This window comes from Lithobates pipiens, unplaced genomic scaffold, assembly GCF_037356315.1.
Source record: "Lithobates pipiens isolate NorthernLeopardFrog02 unplaced genomic scaffold, aLitPip1_a1.2 Scaffold_22, whole genome shotgun sequence".
Taxonomy (NCBI): Eukaryota; Metazoa; Chordata; class Amphibia; order Anura; family Ranidae; genus Lithobates; species Lithobates pipiens.
The window spans coordinates 186341844-186363245 of record NW_027507784.1 but is presented as its reverse complement, the minus strand read 5'-3'; the positions used below and the strand labels follow the sequence as shown (position 1 = coordinate 186363245).

The 21402-nt window shown below is 43.1% G+C and overlaps 1 protein-coding gene across 2 annotated transcripts in view; it reads right to left on the bottom strand.

Moving 5' to 3' along the window:
• The window catches only part of WIPI2 (WD repeat domain, phosphoinositide interacting 2), a 73782-nt gene that overhangs the window by 31330 nt on the left and 21050 nt on the right, over nt 1-21402 (bottom strand). For both annotated transcript variants that reach the window (XM_077448736.1, XM_077448737.1), the window contains 4 exons: nt 9787-9956; nt 6208-6304; nt 5664-5761; nt 3420-3512 (listed from right to left, as the gene is read on the bottom strand). In XM_077448736.1, coding sequence (XP_077304862.1) covers nt 3420-3512; nt 5664-5761; nt 6208-6304; nt 9787-9956 — 458 coding nt within the window. The remainder of the gene's footprint in view (nt 1-3419; nt 3513-5663; nt 5762-6207; nt 6305-9786; nt 9957-21402) is intronic.

Sequence of the window (21402 nt, the reverse complement as noted above, 5' to 3'; positions counted from 1 at the left end):
AGGAAACACCAGTTTCTGGATCCATGCTGACCCTACCCTGCCACCCGAAGGGGACTTAGGACAGTGACAGTCCCACCCTCCTTGCTGTCGCTGGCTGAGGGGCACTTTCCTGCAGGACTCACCACCCTGGAGAGTTCTGCGCTGTCCCACAAGTAGTGCCTGTAGTCCCCGAGTGCTCCCGAGTTCAGAGGAAACCAAAGCTGTGTCTGTGGCAGCCACCAGAAATAGCGCCAAACTTCTCTAGAGATGTGCTCAGGCTTCAAGAAAATGGCCGCCCAGCGTCCAGTACAAAGGCAGAAATCACAGGGAAAATGGTTGTGAGAGCACGAGTCATGCTGCTGCAAGAGAACACTGAAAATGTGTTCAGGCTTCCAGAAAACGGCTGCCAGTGTCCTGAATAGGAGGGCACTGGGAAAATGGCCGCCGAAGCCCAGGAAGGCATGCTGCCCTCGCCCCCACACCTAAAATGGCCGCCAGCAGCTCCATGAGGTATTGAAAGAAAAACGATGGCAGAGAACACAGCGCCGCACCAGACAACAGCAGAACCCCAGAGGCACCTTCCAGGGGCATAACATATAGGACCCAGGACACCACTAGAGCCAGCCCCCCCATCCCAGGTGAGAGCCCACCAGAGAGCCCCTGTATATGCACCTCTCAGCAGCCACATGCAGCATCCCTCCAGTGGAGGGGGGGGGGGGAATAGGAACAGGGAGAGAAGAGAGGGAGGTGAGGGACTCCCGAATCGACCTACCAGGGAATGCCCAGCTGCTCAGCCCCACGAGGCAGGGAGAGCTGTACTTACCAGTCCTGAAGAGCTGGGAGACATTCCATTGCAGAACCACTAACTGATCAGTACAGGGTGGCTGCTGGCCTCGGCCCACTATAACGCAGACATCAGTAGCCCGGTCATATGTGAGCCTCACAGCATAAAAGCTCACCGACCACCTCTGGAGCTGAGGTTTCGTCGTGGCCTGCCGAGCACGTAGCTGCGGCCTGCACACACTCGATGGCGAGACTGGGGAGACTGGGGAGACTAAAAGGATAAGGGTATCCAGCCTGTCACCCAAGGGAAACTAAGAGTTCTGAGTGTTGTGTTACAACTAATGCCTAGTATTCTCCTAGTGGTAAGGCTAACAACCCAATGGCTAACAGGAGCTGTGTCGGTTGGTGAATATAAGAAATATTTTTTTTCCTTCAGTTTAGGCCGATATGCAATCTATTTTTTTTTCTCTTTACCAAAAATATCACAAGAATATATTGATTGGTTCGCACAAAAGTTATAGCGTCTATAAAATAGGGCAGTGATGGCGAACCTTGGCACTCCAAAGTGCAAAGTGCATGAGTATCATGGGAAATGTAGTTCCAAAACATCTGGGGTTTATTATTATATTTACTATTAATGGTGGTGATCTGCGATTTTTAGGTGGACAAATTGGACACTTGACAATTATATAGCGATCAGTGCTATAAAAATGCACTGAATACTGTATAAATGTCATTGGCAGGGAAGGGGTTAACACTAGGGGGTGATCAAAGAGAGAGACACCTTGTCTGTTCATACGATCTGTCTACTCCCCTGAAAGAACCAGGATTTGCTTGTTTACACACACCTTGGTTCTCGCTCTGTCACCAGCGATCGCAGGTGCCCGGCGGTCACTGTGCCCACCCCTATTGGCCAAAAGGCCAAGCGACGTAAGGCATTCAGGACAAATTTCATGCTCCCACATTTGTGGGAACAGTTTGGGGATTGCCCCCTTCTGTTCCAACATGACTTTGCACTAGTGCACAAAGCAAGGTCCATAAAGACATGAATGAGAGAGTTTGGGGTGGAGGAACTTGACTGGCCTGCACAGAGTGCCTTTCCAAATCATGTCCAATCAATTTAATTTTCCACAGGTGGACTCCAATCAAGTTGTAGAAATATCTCAAAGATGATCAGTGGAAACAGCTGATGCCTACACAGCTGTAGGAAAGAGTCAGTTAATGAAGATTCTACTAACAGGTACAGCTGAAATTTCAAAGGTTGTCCTTTATATTTTTGTTTCAATATATATAGCTATGAGCGAGTCAATCAATATAGACCACCTTCTTATGTCATCAGGGAGAAACTGCAGTTTTCATGTGAGTTCCCCATTATATTATATTCGAATAATTATAATCTCTCTCTGCAAGTACCTGTCCATTTTTAATACAAGAGAACATAGCATTTTTATACTATATGCGGCTTCTAGTCCCTTCTACTAGTGTGGATGGTGTCCAGTCCAATATGCTTATCTATGAACTTACTGAAGTTTAAAGTTGTCAGTTTGCTGTGATCATTGGCAGATATCTGGAGGTTTGCTACCAGCATACTTGCTTGATCTCGGTTATAGGGATCAATTTTATTTGGTAAGATGCAATTGTACCTGTGGTGGAGGGCACAAAGTGTTTGGTCGACTCAAAGATATTTTCACTCAACGAATCTTGATTGGGCTGGAATGATGGCCTGGGAAAGGTTCCCGATAATCAATTGTGGACTTTTGTTCATTGTGTGTTGATGTGCACTTATTTTATGTATTTACTTATATTATACTCTGAAAACATCATTCAGGAGATTACGACTTTCTCTAGGATTCATAAATGCTCTAAGGGTAGTGATTCTAGGGAACATAGATAAGCAACCATTAAAACACTGCATCCAATGTGCCCTATGATCCAAAATGTCAATGCCAGTTATGGCAGAAGTTGTCCTTTTTTCCATACTCTATACGGATCAGCGATTGACAACTGCAAAATGGATACAAATTTAAAGGCAATATAAATCTTCCTAACTTGACCTTGTGTTTTCACCTACATAAGATGTACATTGATCATGTTGTTTCATGGTATCATTTGTTGTCTGTAGTATAGTACATATTCATAATCCTGTGTCAGTTTCAGTTTGTGTAGAAGCCTATGGCATGCCACTGCACAGATAAATCTGTCTATTGTGAGAACTGCAGTTTCCTGCAAAGAAACTACATAGACCACAATCCCTGGGTCTCAGTTTAGTTCTGTGCCGGTTAAGTAATTCGATCGGACTGTGATTTGAATTCACAGACAGACACACAGAGAGCTTACCATGCAGCAGAAAGATTACATTAGCACTCCCACATTTGTGATGTGGCACAAAATGGATGGCGAAGCATGCACTTGACACTGTGACCTGGAACATAAAGTTGTCTCCTCCCTCTGGCAATTAGGGACAGGCTAGCTGTAGCAAATATTGGACACAGGGGAATCGATCAGTTATGACACTGCAAACTGCAGCCATAACATGTAAACCCATCATTACAAAGTAAGGCAAACGGTACAGGGAATATAACTACACTAATATCTTGTTAAAACAACAAAACATTTAAAAGTGTACACTGCCTTTAAGACAGGAAAAATGAAATTACCTTTTCTGATGCTGTAGCTAGTTTTGTCCCAGTTGCATCAAACGCTAAAGCTGCCAAAGGACTGTCATGAGCAGGGATCATATTAGCAGCTCTCTGTAAAACATTAAATAACGTTAAACACCTATAAAATGTTACAGCTAAATTTGTTAAAATTTCCTCCATCTATCCCTAAAGCACATCACCTATACACAAACCATTTAGAGAGCGGGAGAGGGAGAGAGACTAATACTTTACTGTAACATAAGAGAAAAATGCGCAGTCAGCTGTTTTTTTTTGGTGAAACTTCTTGGTAGATTAATCTTAAAAAAAATAAAAAGGCAGGAATCACCTCCTAAGCATAACCCCGCCTATCTAGGAAAAGCTTCCATTTTTGTAGCAAGCCATGAACCACGGGAAGAGGGAGGGATCCCCATTTCCTGTGATGTTTTCCAAGAAAAGGGATTTTACAGGCAAACCAAAAATCACATCTTTACTGTACATCACAGTGGATCTGAATATTCATTATGCTAGAGATATCTCAAAGCACCGAATATGAAGGAAGGACAACATGCCAACAGGTCCAAACAGACCAAAGACAGGTTAGAACCTCATGCAGCAACTTGGAAAACTTATTGACCAAAGGAAGCTTCTTCTGCTGCTCAAACATTTACTTGGTAAAAGTATGAACCAAAGACCAGGTAGCATCCTTACAAACTTGAGCTACTGAAGTGGGATAACAAATAGCCCAGAAGTAGCTACACTCCTGGCAAAACAGAAAAAAAAAAATAGAAGGTAGATTTAGAAGCTGCTTGAGCTTTCCAGAAGCATAAATTTCCAGCAGTCGATTTCAGGCAACACTTGAACAACATCCAAGGATTGAAGAGCCTTGTACCCCAGAGCTTGAGGTTTAGAACAGGACAGCAGCACAATGTTCTAGTTAAAAGGGGTTGTAAACCCTCTAGGTTTTTCACCTTAATGCATTTAGGTGAAAAACCTCCTTTAGTGTAGCAGCCCCCCAGTGCCCCAGTTTTGCACACCAGCTCCAGCCACTGTCTCGTGTCCTGACTGGATAGATAGCAGCGCAGCCATTGGCGCCTGCTGCTGTTAATCAAATCCAATGATGTGAGAGTGGGACCAATTCATGTGGTCTGTGTTAATAGACGCAGCAGCAGGTCATGAGTGCGCACCTTTACGGGTAACCTGAGGGAGAGAGCTTCTCAGATGGGGCTTCCGAAAAGGAGGAGCCAGGAGCGCCGCTGAGGGACCCCAGAAGAGGAGGATCGGGGGCGCTCTTTGCAAAACCAACTTCAGAGGAGGCAAGTATGAAACGTTTTCTTTTTTTACCTTTAGATATCCTTTAAGATAGAATGAAGAAACCACCTTTTTTTTTTTTTTTTTTTAACCAAAGAGAAGGGTAGGTGAGACTATAGAAACTGTCTGTCCTCACATCTGGCACTCAGTCCAGGGGAGGCAATATATAATCACTATGTAGCACTCAGCAAAAACAAACTGAGCTGAGGGAAGGGGGGGGGGGGCAGAGCTGCCAGCAGGGACTACCCCATGCCATTTGGCAGTCCAGCCGCAGGATCCCCTACCAGTCCTCAAGGCAAGGCATTTCAAAGGGTCTCACGCTGACTAGCAACTTATAGGCTGTACCCATGTCTTCACTGTGGGGTCCAGGTATCGTGCTTCTGGACGTAGGAAAGCTGTAGGCAAGGAATCCCGCAGAGCCAGTTTACTAATTCCAGGTGAAATTCTTGAGAAGCTAGTTTTTGTGCAGAGAACGCATAAACATGACCATCGCCTACAACACTATCAAAAAAACTGAAGACTTGCCTAGATGAGAGAGGTTATGCCTAGGTGGGGATTTCCTGCCTTTTTGCCCATATCCAATCACCTGAAGGTGGCAGCATAGCATTATCATAATAGATATGAAGATCCACATGTCCTGGGATGTACAATAAAGAAATATAGATTTGTAACATAACAGGGATGGGGACAACGCATATATAAATTTGACAAGATATTTACTTTGCGAGTTGTTATAACATTTTAATAAATTGCCTATTGCTGCACTACATGGCGCTTCACTTTCTTTACTGAGTTCACACACAGTATCAGTGGGGGAAATCTCATGCGATTTGGACAGGAATCGCACTACTGTTTAAATCGCATGAGATTCTTTGCAGCGCAATTTGCACCCATTCATTTTGTATGCACTCATACTGAAAACGTTATCGGTGCATCCCTACAACCAGCACTTACCAGATTAACAGTGTCAAAGACCTGGACCTCTCCAATAGATGCACTACCGGGGTATGCCAAATAGCAGTTGTCTCCATTAATGGACAGTGCACATAGACCTAAACAAAACAAACAAAAAAAGACACAAAAACACAACACATGAGTGTTAAATAAATACTTGTACCATCTAAAATACATCCAGTCAAAATATCCAATATTCTACAATACCCCATCAGACAGTGGGGGGAATTTACTAAAACGGTAGCAGCCAGAATCTGGAGCAGCTGTACATAATGACCAATCAGCTTGTTTAGCTAAGCTTTGAAAATGAAAGCTAAAAAGCTGACTGGTTGTTATGAACAGTTGCTACAGCTTTAGTAAATTCCTCTTGGTGTGCTTATCTGTACATTAAACTGGTTTCTGAAATAAAAAAGGGGGGTAGAAGTTTTTCCACGAAGGTGGTAAACAAAATTAAAAAACACAATTTAGGTATACACTACATTACGACACACAGATGTGTAATATTTAGACATTTATTTTGTGAGGAAACAAAAGGGAAGCATACCTGCAGGGTTAGGAGGAGTTTCTCGAATAGTGTGCAGGACTTTCATGTCTCTTATGTTGTGTATGTAGAGAGACTCCTCAAGGCATACAATCAGCCTCTAGGGAGCAAGAATAATCATTTTATTTTTGTGCAGTTATAAACAATGATCCTTGGATAATTAAAGCCCAGCTCCATTTATTATTTTATATAGTACCTTTGCCTAGCTGTAAATCAGTTGCATAAATAACATTTCGTAATGACCATCTCCAGATAAGAGAACAAATACTTGTGATGAGATCATATCGTATGGCAACCTGTGGATCTTGCTGTGCTCCCCAGCCGCATCACTCACTACCACACCAGCGTTGAAACACTGCTAATGCTGATAGGCAGGAGTTCTCATACTGACACAATCCCCAGGAACTTCATGTTTATGCCTTCTAAAGCAAGCCTCATACTGTTTGCCCTGCTCTGGACACTGTTTACTTTAACTCTGATTGTTCTATTTCTGTCTTGGTCACATGCATCTTATCAGCCTCTCACTGTCCATGCTGTCCATGTAAATAGATTGTTTTACAATTCTTATCTTTTTTGCCATGTTAATCTTCCATAAACTAGTGAATGGATTAGTCTTTTGATGCTATAGCATATTTCCTACATTTAGGCCTCATGCACACTGCAGTCCAAGTTTACCTTTAAAGAAAATCTGTAAGGTGACCTTACACTGGACCTTCTTCCCCATCCCACCTGGTCCTGCTGTACCAGATTGCCCCAACCTCCCACTGATCCGACACTGAAAAGCCACTTCACCGAGCTAGGGATTTGAAATCCAGACGGCTCCCTCTTTGTGCTGGCAGTACGGGCTTGACAGCCTCTAACTGGTCAGCGCCATTCACGTGACGGTGCCAACAACTAAAATCCCTATAATCCATACTGGCCAAGCAAAACGGACATGAGATTAAGACGTGGGGGGGGGGGTTAAATCTACGAACCGGTAAAGTGGCTTTTCGCTGCCTGACAGCAGGGGAAATTGCAGCAATTTGGTACAGCAGGACCGGGTGGTAAGGTCACCTTTCAGATTTTCTGTAAGGCCTTATGAACACGGGTTTATTGTAAACGCAGTTTCTCCTGATCGGGGAAAATCAGTCTTATATACTCACCTAAGCTATATTTTCTCAATTCAGCTTAGGAAAGTTTAGCAGCATATGGAGTTTGGGCATTTCATTGGCCAGAATTTTAAATGTATTCTGCCAATTTAACCACTTGCCGACCGCCTCACACAGCTATACTGAAGCAGAATGCCGCAGGCAGGCACAGTAATGTATGGGTACGTTATTTGCGTGCGCCCCCCCCCCCCCCCCGACCCCCCAGTGCCCGAGGTGGTCGGCATCATTCCGGGAGCGATCCGTGCTGAGGGGGAGGCCACTGATTTATGGCCACCCCCTCACGATCTCTCCCGGCCTTTACATTACAGAAAACAGAGGAAAGGAAGTGATGTCATCTCCCCTCGTGTTGGTCTTTTCGTTACAGCGCTGAAGAGAGAAGTCATCAAGTAAGTGTGGAGTTTGGTGCACTAACAGTAGAACACACAGGCACACTTTTCACGCCCCAATCAACCCCCCCCCCCCCAAACCCCTGTCACAGGGGCACCAATAGCCGTTTTTATTTTTTTTACCGATTACTGCATTGGTGTCATTTGTGACTGTTAGAAGTGGTAAGGCAGTTAGTGTTATGCCCCTTTAGGTCTAGGGTATCCCCCTAAATAAAGGATTAACCCCTTGATCACCCCCAGTCACCAGTGTCACCAAGTGATCTTTTTTCTGATTGCTGTATTAGTGTCACAGGTGACACTAGTTAGGCAGGCAAGTATTTAGGTTCACCGTCAGCATTTTATAGCGTCAGGTACCCCCATATACTAACTAGTAAAGGTTTTAACTCCCTGATTGCCCCCTAGTTAACCATTTCACCAGTGATCATCGTATAACTGTTACGGGTGATGCTGGTTAGTTTGTTTTTTATAGTGTCAGGGCACCCGCTGTTTATTACCCAATAAAAGTTTACCTTACCTATAAAAGGTTCCGTGCCAAGCTCATATTTTACCCTTCATGGTAAAAAAAAAATAAAAAATCTTTTGTACATCAATACATTTTATTAATAAAAAACACTTTTCCTTGAATTCCTTGTTATTTATGTACTTTGCTGCTAAAAAACTCCTCTTTGGGGCATCACTGATAGGCACTAATTGCCATTCCTATTAGACATTAATCACTACCCCTGGTGGTCCTGGGTAGGCATCCTGGGGGGGGGGCTGCACTGATAATAAATCAGTGCAGACCCTCTGTCAAGAGAGCAGCTGACATACGGGTCTTCCTATTTTCACTGATCAGCTGTGATTGGACACAGCTTATCACGTGGTAAAGAGCCTACAACAGAGGCTCTTTACCAATATTAGAGCTGCGGTACGACAGCTGCCACACCACCGATCATCGTGCTGCAGGCGCGCACTGGCTTGTTGTCATGCTGCAGTGGCAGGAAGTGTTTAATAATCATTAAAATCACTAGTCCTAAAAAAATCATCTTTACTTTTTTTTTTTGCATTGATACATGTCCCCCAGGGCAGTACCCCGACCCCCATACCACTTTTATGGCCAATTACTTGCATAAGCGTTCACAATGGGCACTTTTTATTTTTACTGTTCTTCTCCTATTGACTTCAATGAGGTTTGCGATTTGGGAAAGAACTTTTCCCCTGTTTGGGAGTTCTGCTGCAAACTGAACAGGGGGTTTTTCGGCCCATGTCTACAGGTTACACACAAATGTTTCAAGCATGATTTAGCACTTCCCTGTCACCCAGTTATCTAACCAACTTAACACTGGTAGAGAAGAGAGCAAGCAATCTGAGGAAGCCACTTAGCATACAGTAATACATGCTAGATTTTTAATTTACTCAAATGTAACAAACTGTAAACCACAGAGACACATGACTCATGAGATTAGATCATTTTAACAGTTTTTGAACAATAGAGACCAATGATCACCAAAATTGCCAGCTGAATTATAGCATTCTGTAAAACGTGACAGCATCCATTTACTGGTTGTCACATTGACAAATAAGACATTTGGCCCATTATAAACAGGGTGAATGCGACAAGGGAATGCTCAACTAAAAGGAGTTATAAAATATTCACTGGCCTTTACTCCAGAGATGGTTTTATAAATATACCCCATAGTTTTCATGTGTATAGTCAGCATAAGCTTGTGTATTTAAAAAGAAAAAAAAAAAAAAAAAAAACAAAAAAAAAAACACAGGAGAAAGGAGATTTTTCAGTTTGCATGCAGTCAAAGAGCAAGTCACCGAGGATCGCACCATGTCCGTACACCATTCAGAAATCACTTACCGGATGAATGCATGGACAATAAAATCGTTGGATTCATGAAAAAGATTTAACAAACGTATTAAACAGGATATAAGTCTTATTTGCTATTGCCAAAGTAGTTATTGCTTCCTTTTCATCTTCACCCAATCATGGCATATTAGATTTAGAACTTCACAGAGATGTTCATAGTGACTAATTTAATACATTGGTCACATTCACTTACCTGCCGATTTAGCTTTACTGCCAAAATTGTGTTAGAGTAGCTGTAGTTACAGATTTCTGTTCCTTTTTTAAAATGGCATACTTTAAGTTTTCGTGGCGCTTTAAGACTGACAATAGCAACCAAACTACTGGAAAACAGTCGTTCCACAATGCAGACATCCTCTGTATCAGCTGAGGAAAACAAATGGAACATAGAAAAGGCAGTTTATTAGTATCTTAGCATGCCTACAAAACAGATCTTCAACTAGGCAAGTGATTATTTTTTGCACTGCTTGGTTATACTTCAGAATTCAGATCTTAATATTGAAGATTAATCTGCTTATGTTTTGCCCTCCCTGGTTCCTCCCTCCATCCCTCGACATACAAACTACCTTTTTTTGTTTTGTTTAGACCTGGTAATATCACTGGGTCTTTGTGCTCGTCTGTATGATTCACACAGATTATGGCTGTAAGGAGGAGTTAGCAGGCTGCTGTACATATGAAAACATCACAGCAGCCAGCCTCAGTACTCTTATCAAGTGCCCTCAGTCCTGATAAAAGCCCTAGCTGGCTCATGGGAGAAATTATGCAAATATCAAAATTAGGGTTGCACCGATACCTGTATTTTAAGGAGTACCGATTCTTTTCCTTAAGTATTTGCCGATACCAATTACCGATACCTATTTATTTATTTATAACGCTGTACCTTTAAAAAAAAAATATATATATATATATATATATATATATATATATATATATATATATATATCTCAATGTTATTGCTATTACAAGGGATGAAAAACAAGGCCGCAACACATTTGGGACGGCACTGTTGGCAGATTCGGCACATTAATAATTTTGCGACCCCCCCCCCCTCCCCATGCTACGCCACTGCCGGCGGCCCTCTCAGACCATGGCCGAACTAACAGATAGGCAGCACGGGGGTTTAGGAGGGGGAGGGGGTTATTGTTTAGGGTGGAGAGACGAGAAGGTTTTTTTTGTTTAGGGTGGAGAGGCGGGAGGGGGAGGGGGGGGGGGGGTTGGTTAGGGTGAAGAAACAGGGAGGGCGGCTATCGTTGGCATATGCAGGAAGGGAGGAAGGAGGAGAATGGGGTATTTGGAAACCCCACAGCTGCTAATCACTGCTCTGCACTAAAACACCCAGCAGACCTGTCCTCCCCTCTCCAAGAAGTTCTGCAGCAGCTGAGACACTTAGGGAAATTCATCAGAGGTGGGGGGGGGGGGGGCAAAGCCTCCTGGCTCAGTGCAGGACACACTACTCACCCATGTGCAAAGAAGGGGGGAAAATACTGCGCGAAACCTGTGAGATGGGTTTAAAAGCTGCTAACACTCAAAGTAAAAACAACATGTGAAACAATATGTGTAGCACATAAACATATAACCACGTGCATGAAAACACAATGATAAAGTAAAAAAAATATATAAAATATATATATATATGAGTGTATAAACAGTAAAATGTTAAAATAAATCCACACAAAGTGTGAAAACACCCAAAGGAGGAACCGTGGGTGCTAATAAACGAAACCAAGTAAAGCAGTTCACGAATATGAAAAAGTCCTTTGGAGTCTCCCTTCCAGAAAAACTTGATACAGATGTCAGTGTGTCAATCAGATCCTGACAACGGTGTACACACTATAGGGTACGCCTACCAGCAAAGTTGGACACACATACCATACAGCAGTGGGTCAAATGCGCCTGTAATTTTCCTGTTGGTGTCACCTGGGATGTATGGATAGGCAGCTCACAATCCCCGAACCGTGAAGGCCCACAGAGGACCGTAAGATCGTCAGCCAGAGATGTCTCAGAAGGATCCACATAGGAATGGACGAACCAGGATCAAAAAAAAAGGGCAGGATGGAAAATGAAAGTGAAGGAGATGAAAAAGCTCCATATGGTGCAGGTCAACCGATAATCGTTTATGGGGCTAAAAATTATCGTTCTCCAGTTGAAGACTGGATGCCCCAGTTGAAGACCCCTCGCTTCGAAACGCGTCGGACTTGCTCATTTGAGACTCCCACATTGCTTGTTTATCCTTTCCATTACACTTTATTGGATTTGGGATTGTTTTTATTTATTTTATCTTGCAAGTTGTTGTGAGAATCTTTAGCCCAATAAACAATTATTGCTTGATTTGAACATTTCACTTTTTATACACTAATTTTTTTACTTTATCATTATGTTTTCATGCACGTGGTTATGAGTTTATGCTCTACACATTGTTTCACGCACTACTCACCCGGCAGCCACCCACAGAGGAGCCAGAGGAAAAGCACATTGTCTGGAGGACACAAACTGAGCTAAGGGGGAGGGGCCGGGAAATCCCACTGATAGCTGAATCGTCATCGGTTGTTAAGGACGTTGCGGCCCCACTTCTTAACAACTGATAAATTGCCTGCATTCCTTTGTATATATTTCATCTGTCAGCAGGGGAATCCCACTGACAGATGAAAGAACCGAACCTGAAAGTATCGGTTTCTAGTATCAGCACATTTGCAGGAGTACTGATACTCGTGCAAATGCTTAGTATCAGTGCAACCCTAATCAAAATGATCTGATGTGTGGAAGACAGTCTGGAGGAGTGGGAACTCTAAGGAAGACTATAGACTGCTCCAAGTAATGCCCATGTGTGATGCAAAACCTTCATCATTCAAAGAACTTACATAAAATAATTGAAAGAAGTGGATCATGAACAGCACAGCTAAGGAGAAAAGAGCTAGATGATACTGCATGCCCTCCAGTCAGGAAACAGGGCAGGCTCTGACTTGCTGTGGCTTCTAATGCACACCCCACTTCTTATGGCTGAAAGTCTAACCTTTTCCCTCTATCCAAAACTTAGAAAAGAATTATGGACTACAGATGCCACATAGGGTTCACAACATGCAAAGATTCAGATTAGTTTGTCACATTTTGGGAATCCTTCTCGAGAAGCACGTGACAGAATCAGGACACTTTAGCCCACTCCTAAGCTTTAATAGATTAAGATTAGCCAGTAGGGTAGATTGTGTATGTTGCCCATAGAGGTGCAAATGATTAAGCCAAGGTGAAGCCACTGCCTCTTGGGTGGAAAATTCAGGTACCTTCAGTAAACAGCCAATGGTCTTGTACACAATCTTCAAATAAAAGGACGACTTCCTAATGGGGAACCATCCAGACCCAATGTGAGCAAGTCACCATAAAGACAACAGGGTTGTCAAAGTAGTGCACTTTTGTGAAGGGCCAGTGGGAAGATGCTTCAAACGGTGCCACAATGTTCTCTTAACATGATGCAAAGGCTCATGCAGTTATATATCCTTCTAAGAGTTTATTATACTTCAGTCATCTTACACAAAATGGGCCTCTTAGATGCCCCTATTTGCGGTAAATGCTGCAGGGACCTGGGGGACTTAATCTATTGTGGAGATGCCCCAAATTACATAGGTACGGGTAGGGGTGGTGTGACGGGAGGGCACATGGAACACAGGATTCCTTGGAAAGGTTGGGAAACCCATGTTTCAGCTCCCCATACAACTCTTATGTCTAAGTCACCCTGTGCCTTCCTGGAGGGGGGGGGGGGGGGGGGGGGAGTATCCATGAGCAGCCCTACCTTGTTATCTACCCCTTGTGTAAAATGTGTATAAAAGTCTGGATTCTGTCCAATAAAAAGTTCAAGATTCTACAAGCTATTTTCGGCTAGACTTGTATTCAATGCAGCTATGATAATATATCTCTCTGATAGATTGGAGGAAGCGGGATGCACTAATGGGATCGGATCCGTCATAGGTGGTTAAAGAGGAAGTAAACCCTGATGAGTTTACTTTATCTTTCATTCCCTGCAAAGGTAAAGCATAATGGACTACTATGCATCACATAGTAGTCCATTATGTGTCACTTACCTGACACGGGAGCCAGCGATGTCACCGCCGTCCCCTGTAGTCCGGAGCATCCATCTTCTCGGTGGGTCTCGCTGCTTCGCCACTGTCATTTGGCGATGACGTCACTCCCGCGCATGCAGGCGGGAGCCACCACGCGCGGCATATTCGCCGTTGACGGTGCCGCACTCAGTGCGCATGTGCCGTAGACAGCGGTGCCTGTATTTTGGAAAATATCTCCTAAACCGTGTAGGTTTAGGAGATATTTCTTGGACCTACAGGTAAGCCTTAATCTAGGCTTACCTGTAGGTCAAAGTGTGTTGTAAGGGTTTACAACCACTTTAACACAGTTTTCCAAATATCCATGGCACTCTACCCTAAACCCTGCCTACTGGGCATTTTAGATGACCTTCAACTGCCTGTTCCCACTGAATAAGCTGTAGTTCGAGCCCCTTTATCAGGCCCAGAGGGTTCTCCTATGGCACTGGAAATCTTCAGACCCTCCCTCGCACAAAGTGGGTACAGTGCATGGGAGAAACTCTTCGCCTGGACAAACTCATATACCAACATAGAGGTTGCCCCCATAAATAAAAGTACCTTTGGGGTCCATTTTTGGATACCCCGCTAGACCTAGTCATGGATAGACTCTTTGTAGGTTAATACATACTCCATCGTCTTATGCTCTTGGTTGAGTGGTTGGTTGGCTGGGGATACTGCTTAAGCTTCATGTATCTTTCCTTTGATGTGCTACCTGTTAACATTATGGTTGGCCAATTGGTCTTGCTATGATGATGTACTCTGTATCACTGTCTAATTTTGACACTGTACACAAAACCACTGATCTATGTCCTGGTGGATACTCTGTTCTGGCATTGTTATACTGGTATTTCTTATATTCAATAAAACTTTTCAACTTACCCCAAAAAAATTAGAAAATAAAAAGTAGTCAAGGCACATCGATTTCAAAGAGGGAGCTTGCGATAAACAAGATAATGGATTCATGTGAACTGAGTTTGTTTCTCAGATATTTATCAAGAGCCCCCTCTTTTGGAATATACGGTATGTGCCTAGACTACTATGCTGTCTTTATGGTGCCATAAACACAGTGGATCTGGATGGTTCTCCATTGGAAAGTTGGTCCTTTTATTTGAAGATTATGCATATAAAGCCATTGGCTGTTTACTGAATGTACCTGAATTTTCCACCCGAAAGGCAGTGGCTTCACCTTATCTTACTCATTTGCACCTGTATGGGCAACATACACATGCTATGAATTCTAGTCTTACTGGCTGAGATTACTCTACTAAAGATAAGGAGTGGAAACTTTGCATGTTGCAAACCCCTATGTGTAGAGTAATAGTTTTTCAAATGGTACAAAATAAAAGTTGTTTTTAAAAAAGGTACTCAGCTGCTCTTCTATATGTCCACAAAGTCCATGACTACATATTCTGTGTAGTGGCTGGTGGGTGGGGTTGGCAGCAACCAATTCCGGGCCGCCAGTGGAGCTGCACTAGCACAACTGCCCCTTATCCCTCGGCGCGGCACTAGCACCCCCAGCAAATCCCCACCCGCTGTCTGCCGGTCAGTCCTTACCCTGGATGCGGGCGGTGAGAGCAGCAGTCTGTTATTAATGGAGTGCGAAGTTGATGCGGCCCTCTCCCAGCGTGGTCGCCCCTGTCTAAGCGTGGCAGGCCCAGGGGAAAGCTGCTCCTGTGTCCTCTCCTGGTTTCATACCCGCTTCCTGTTTGGCCGGGAGGAGGATCAGTGTTGCAACAGCGTATATTCATTCGCTGTTGCAACACACCTGGGTGGGATTGGAGTGCATTCTCTGCGACCCGAGCCCACCCTATTTTGAAGCCTATTAGAGCCTCTGACTCTAATCAGGTGCTAAAAAAAAATAAAATAAAAAAAAAAAAACACCACACCTTAGTTAGACTTACCGGTGACAGTATTTCTACGAGCCTTTCAGGACGGCACCTTGAAGAGAGCGTAGCTCCACCTCTTCACAGAAAACACTGCGTGACAATGCCCCTTTTAAAAGCAGCTGCTTCCACCAATGAGTTGTTACCAAGAAATCCTCTGACATGCTGGAAAATATAAACAGACAGTTACCAAGCCCTATAATTATACATAATCACCTAGAGAGGGAAGTAGGCTGCTGTCCTGAAAGGCTCGTAGAAATACCGTCACCGGTAAGTCTAAGGTTTTCTCCCTTCGCCTTTCAGGACAGCACCTTGGAGAGGATAACCGAGAAAAGGATTGATCCGAGGCTGAAAGCAGATCCAAGCGATAGTGCCTTGTAAAAGGTTGAAAGACTGGACCATGTGGCAGCCTTGCAAATTTGCTCAGGAGATGCCCCGACCCTTTCTGCCCATGATGCCGCTACTGCTCGAGTCGAATGAGGCAAAATCCCTTCTGGAGGTTCCAGACCCAAAGAGGTGTATGCCTCTTTAATGGCTTGTTTTAACCATCTTCCGAGGGTGCTTTTGAAAGCTTTACATCCCTTGTGAGTACCTTCCATTAAAATAAAGAGTGAAGATGATTTTCTAAAGTCCTTTGTTATCTCCAAATAGTTAAGACACGTCCTGACATCAAGAGTATGGAAGGCTTCTTCCCCTGGCCCCGAAGGTAAAGGGCAAAATGTAGGGAGAACGATCTCCTGTGTACAAGATAGTTTATACGTAAACGCCCTCTGTCCTCACTATGTATAAACGCAAGTGCTTATTTACACACAATGTGCGTGTCTATTGGGTGCTGTAGAATTATACAATCAGCAGCTGCCTAATTGATCATTCCTAAAAATGAGTTTCATCAAATAAAAAAGGTACACAAATGTTCAGTCAGCAGATGCGAAGCCAAGAAAACTGACGGTCTCTCGACTGCTCACTGCTGCCCAGAACAGCAGCGCTACAAAGAAAAATAAACAATACACTCCTTATTGAGTAAATATTCGCTGACTCTCAATTGCAAGATGCAATTTGATGTGCAAAAATAATTACACACACACACTCATTTAAAATTCATTCATTAACTCTACATCATTATAACTGTGTGCACAAATAGTCAAAAAAAAAGTCCAAAAAGAAAAAAGAAGAAAGGAACCAAAGGAATTCTCCAGAGTGAATTCTTTCTGTTGGAATTCCTTCACCACCACCACCGTGTTTGCCACACCACCTTCACACGTGAATTCCACACATAGGAGGCTAGTGCTCAGTGGAGGCCCCTTTGGTAATATTCTTACCGAAATGCACAGATGAAATCAGCATGTCACATATACATTATCCCCATCGGCACTGTTTTTTTGGCTATTTATCTCCTCCTGTTTAATCTTGATATCGCTATTGCTCCAGTACTTCCCAATGTTTGTTTGCATGAAAAGATGGAACCATAGTGTAATCCCGTCAAACCACAGTTAATTTTATTGCAATAAACAGCAGAATAAAAACTCACAAACACAATCCTTCAATAGGCACAAAATTACAAGACTCAGCGGGTTCGTCAAGTTCGTTGCAGTTCACCACATTGCTCACCCATCCCTTGAAATCTGCACAGACCACACAAATTACAAGACCAGAGGATTGTAATTTTTCGGCAGGAAGGCTGGATCTGTCCTTAAGACTGCCCTATCTGGTAGACATCTCAAAGGGTTCTTTAATTTATAGAGCTTGTAACTCAATGATTCTATGGGCAGAAGTTACCGCCACTAACAAAACAGTTTTGAGTGTCAAAAACTTTAACGATGACCCTTCTATAGGCCTATTTCTAATCTTCCCTCTTTATCTAAGGTACTTGAGAAAGCAGTTGCAAGTCATCTTCAGGATCATCTCAAGCATAACAGCCTTTTTGAAAAAATTCAATCAGGCTTTCGTTTTGCTCATAATACGGAGACCGCTCTCGTTCGGGTTACAAATGATCTTCTTATGTCATCTGATGCCGGTTCTCCGTCTTTACTTATTATGTTGGATTTGTCAGCTGCGTTCGACACTGTCGATCATGGCATTCTTTTAGATAGTCTTCGTTATAATGTTGGACTAAAAAATTTAGCCTTCAGTTGGTTCGAGTCATATCTTACAGATAGGATTGAACAAACTACATTGGGTCATTTTAAATCGAAACCGCATGTGGTTACCTGCGGAGTTCCCCAAGGGTCAGTGCTTGGCCCGATTTTATTTATTCTATATCTTACTCCCTTGGGCCATAATATAAATCGTTATAATATTTCTTTCCATTGTTATGCTGACGATACACAGCTTTATATAAAAGCTGCAGCTGAAACTCCTTCAGTGCAGTCACCCCTATCAGTCCTTACTGCCTGTCTGGAGGAGATAAAGGAGTGGATGAAACAACATTTCTTGCAACTAAATAGCTCCAAAACTGAGTTTATTATGATTGGAACATCTCACCAGATTAAATCATCGCTGATAACAAGTATTGCCTTTTCAGGCTCTAAAATTCCAGTTTCGTCTGTTGTCACTAATCTTGGTGTAAAAATGGATTCCCAACTCACTTTTGAAGCTCATATAAATCAAGTATGCAAGACTTCTTTCTACCACCTTCGTAATATCTCTAAATTTCGTCCTATCCTTTTTTCCGATGCTGAAAGGTTGATGCATGCCTTTGTCTCCTCCAGGCTGGATTATTGCAACGCACTTCTCATTGGGATTCCGAGAAAGAGCATGCAGAGGTTGCAATACGTTCAAAACTCTGCAGCGAGGATCCTAATGAGAGTGCGGAAGCATGAGCATATCACTCCAATTTTAAAATCTCTTCATTGGCTGCCGGTCTCTACAAGGATTGAGTATAAGGTCTCTCTTCTTGTCCATCAATGCATACATGGACAAGCTCCACCTTATCTTAAGGAACTTCTTAGATTGAAAAATCTACCGCGTTCCCTTCGCTCAACTAATTTGAATTGTTTAGAAGTTCCAAAAACTAGGTTGAAAACCATGGGAGATAGGGCCTTTAGTGCTGCTGCCCCACGTCTGTGGAATGCTTTGCCTTATAATCTGAGGGTTTCTCAGTCTACTGAAAAATTTAAAAAGGGGTTGAAGACTTTTCTTGTTAGCAAATGTTTTGTAAATTAAGCGGTTTGTTGGTTTTTAATTGTAATTATGTAGCACTTTGAGGTCTTTTGATGGAAAGTGCATTATAAATAAAATTTATTATTATTATTATTATTATTCTATAGGTTCAAACTGAGTCTGTGTCAGTACCTGAAGAACTAAAGATAAATCCCATTTGGGAAAACTAAGAATAGATCTAGGTTTTACTTTAGCCATAGCCCTAACCAATCTGATTAAAAGTTCCCCCGACAGGATCCTTTCCAAAAAAAAAAAAAAAAAAAAAGATAAAGCAGCTACCTGCGTCTTGAGCGTACTTGCTAACCCCTTCTCCAATCCTTCTTGAAGAAATTCCAAAACCGAAATTTTACTAAGCAAATTAAAGTTTTTTTTTCCTAGAACACCAGGTATTATACACCTTCCAGACTTTGAAATAAATGTCTGTCACTTTTTTCCTACTTGCAAGAAGGGTAGCAATACGTTTCTCTGATAAGCCCTTCTGTCTTAAGGTCTGTTCTTCAGAAACCAGGCTGCTAAATTGAGATAATCTGGATCTGGATGGAGGATCTAGCCCTGACTCAGATCTGTCCTGCTTGGCAACTTCCAAGTATCCTAGACCAGCAGATGGCCCTGACCCCCAAAACTTTTTGCTAGGCATCCCTTTTTCTAAATTGACGAAATCCCAAAAGAAGTTATCTTGACACATCCTGACAGCTTCGAGGTGTCTTATTGCCCTCCATTGGAAAAAGACACAGCCCCCCCCCCCCCTCTGGTGCTCTCCACACTAGAATCAGAGATGTGGAGCTGATGGAAAAGATGACCGCCAGGATACAGGACCGGTTAGAGGCGCATGACGTGGTATGGAATCCCTGGAATCTTCGGAAAGGATCGAACATGACCAGGCGCATGGACCACCCATGGTGACTACCCACCTCTACCTCTTCCCCCTCCCCCCCTCTACTCCCCCCTTTTCTTTCTCTTGGTTTTTTCCCTTTTCTAGCTCGCTCTTCCTTTTTATTTCTTCTCTAGAGAGTAGTTTTGATAACGAATAGTACGTGCATATAGTAACATAAGTTGATACCTGCTAGCGCAACATGGGCTCTCTCACTGGAAACCGTGACCTGTGGATTTGTATACCGATTCTCAGTGAAGGTCCTAACGACTGCGAACGAGCCTCCTCGGCCTGGTCCGTACCTACTCCAGGTGGCTATACTCCGTAGATCGATAGGCATGGACTATTTGCTACTGTTCCTTTTCTTGTTATTTTAATGCGGCAGTGAAATGCATGACGTGTATTGCATTGTATTAAACAAATAAAAAGTTATTTGCAAAAAAATAAGAAGATTGAAAACCATGGTCTTTTCGGCCAATAAGGAGCTATTAAGGATTAGTTCCGTGGATTCCATCCTGAATTTGGCTAACACCCTTGGAATCAGCTGAAATGGGGGAAAAGTGTAAGACAGCTGGAAGTCCCACTTGTGGGCCAATGCATCTACAGTGCCTTGCAAAAGTATTCGGCCCCCTTGAACTTTTCAACCTTTTGCCACATTTCAGGCTTCAAACATAAAGATATAAAATTTTTATTTTTTGTGAAGAATCACCAACAAGTGGGACACAATTGTGAAGTGGAACGAAATCTATTGGATTTTTGAAACTTTTTTAACTAATAAAAAAATGAAAAAGTGGGGCGTGCAAAATTATTCAGCCCCCTTGCGTTAATACTTTGTAGAGCCACCTTTTGCTGCGATTACAGCTGCAAGTCGCTTGGGGTATGTCTATCAGTTTTGCACATCGAGAGACTGAAATTCTTGCCCATTCTTCCTTGCAAAACAGCTCGAGCTCAATGATGTTGGATGGAGAGCGTTTGTGAACAGCAGTTTTCAGCTCTTTCCACAGATTCTCCATTGGATTCAGGTCTGGACTTTGACTTGGCCATTCTAACACCTGGATACGTTTATTTGTGAACCATTCCTTTGTAGATTTTGCTGTATGTTTGGGATCATTGTCTTGTTGGAAGATAAATCTCCATCCCAGTTTCAGGTCTTTTGCAGACTCCAACAGGTTTTCATCCAGAATGGTCCTGTATTTGGCTGCATCCATCTTCCCCTCAATTTTAACCATCTTCCCTGTCCCTGCTGAAGAAAAGAAGGCCCAAACCATGATGCTGCCACCACCATGTTTGACAGTGGGGATGGTGTGTTGAGGGCGATGAGCTGTGTTGCTTTTACGCCAAACATATCGTTTTGCATTGTGGGCAAAAAGTTTGATTTTGCTTTCATCTGACCAGAGCACCTTCTTCCACATGTTTGGTGTGTCTCCCAGGTGGCTTGTGGCAAACTTTAGACGAGACTTTTTATGGATATCTTTGAGAAATGGCTTTCTTCTTGCCACTCTTCCATAAAGGCCAGATTTGTGCAGTGTACGACTGATTGTTGTCCTATGGATAGACTCTCCCACCTCAGCTGTAGTTCTCTGCAGTTCATCCAGAGTGATCATGGGCCTCTTGGCTGCATCTCTGATCAGTCTTCTCCTTGTCTGAGCTGAAAGTTTAGAGGGACGGCCAGGTCTTGGTAGATTTGCAGTGGTCTGATACTCCTTCCATTTCAAAATGATCGCTTGCACAGTGCTCCTTGGGATGTTTAAAGCTTGGTAAATCTTTTTGTATCCAAATCCGGCTTTAAACTTCTCCACAACAGTATTACGGGT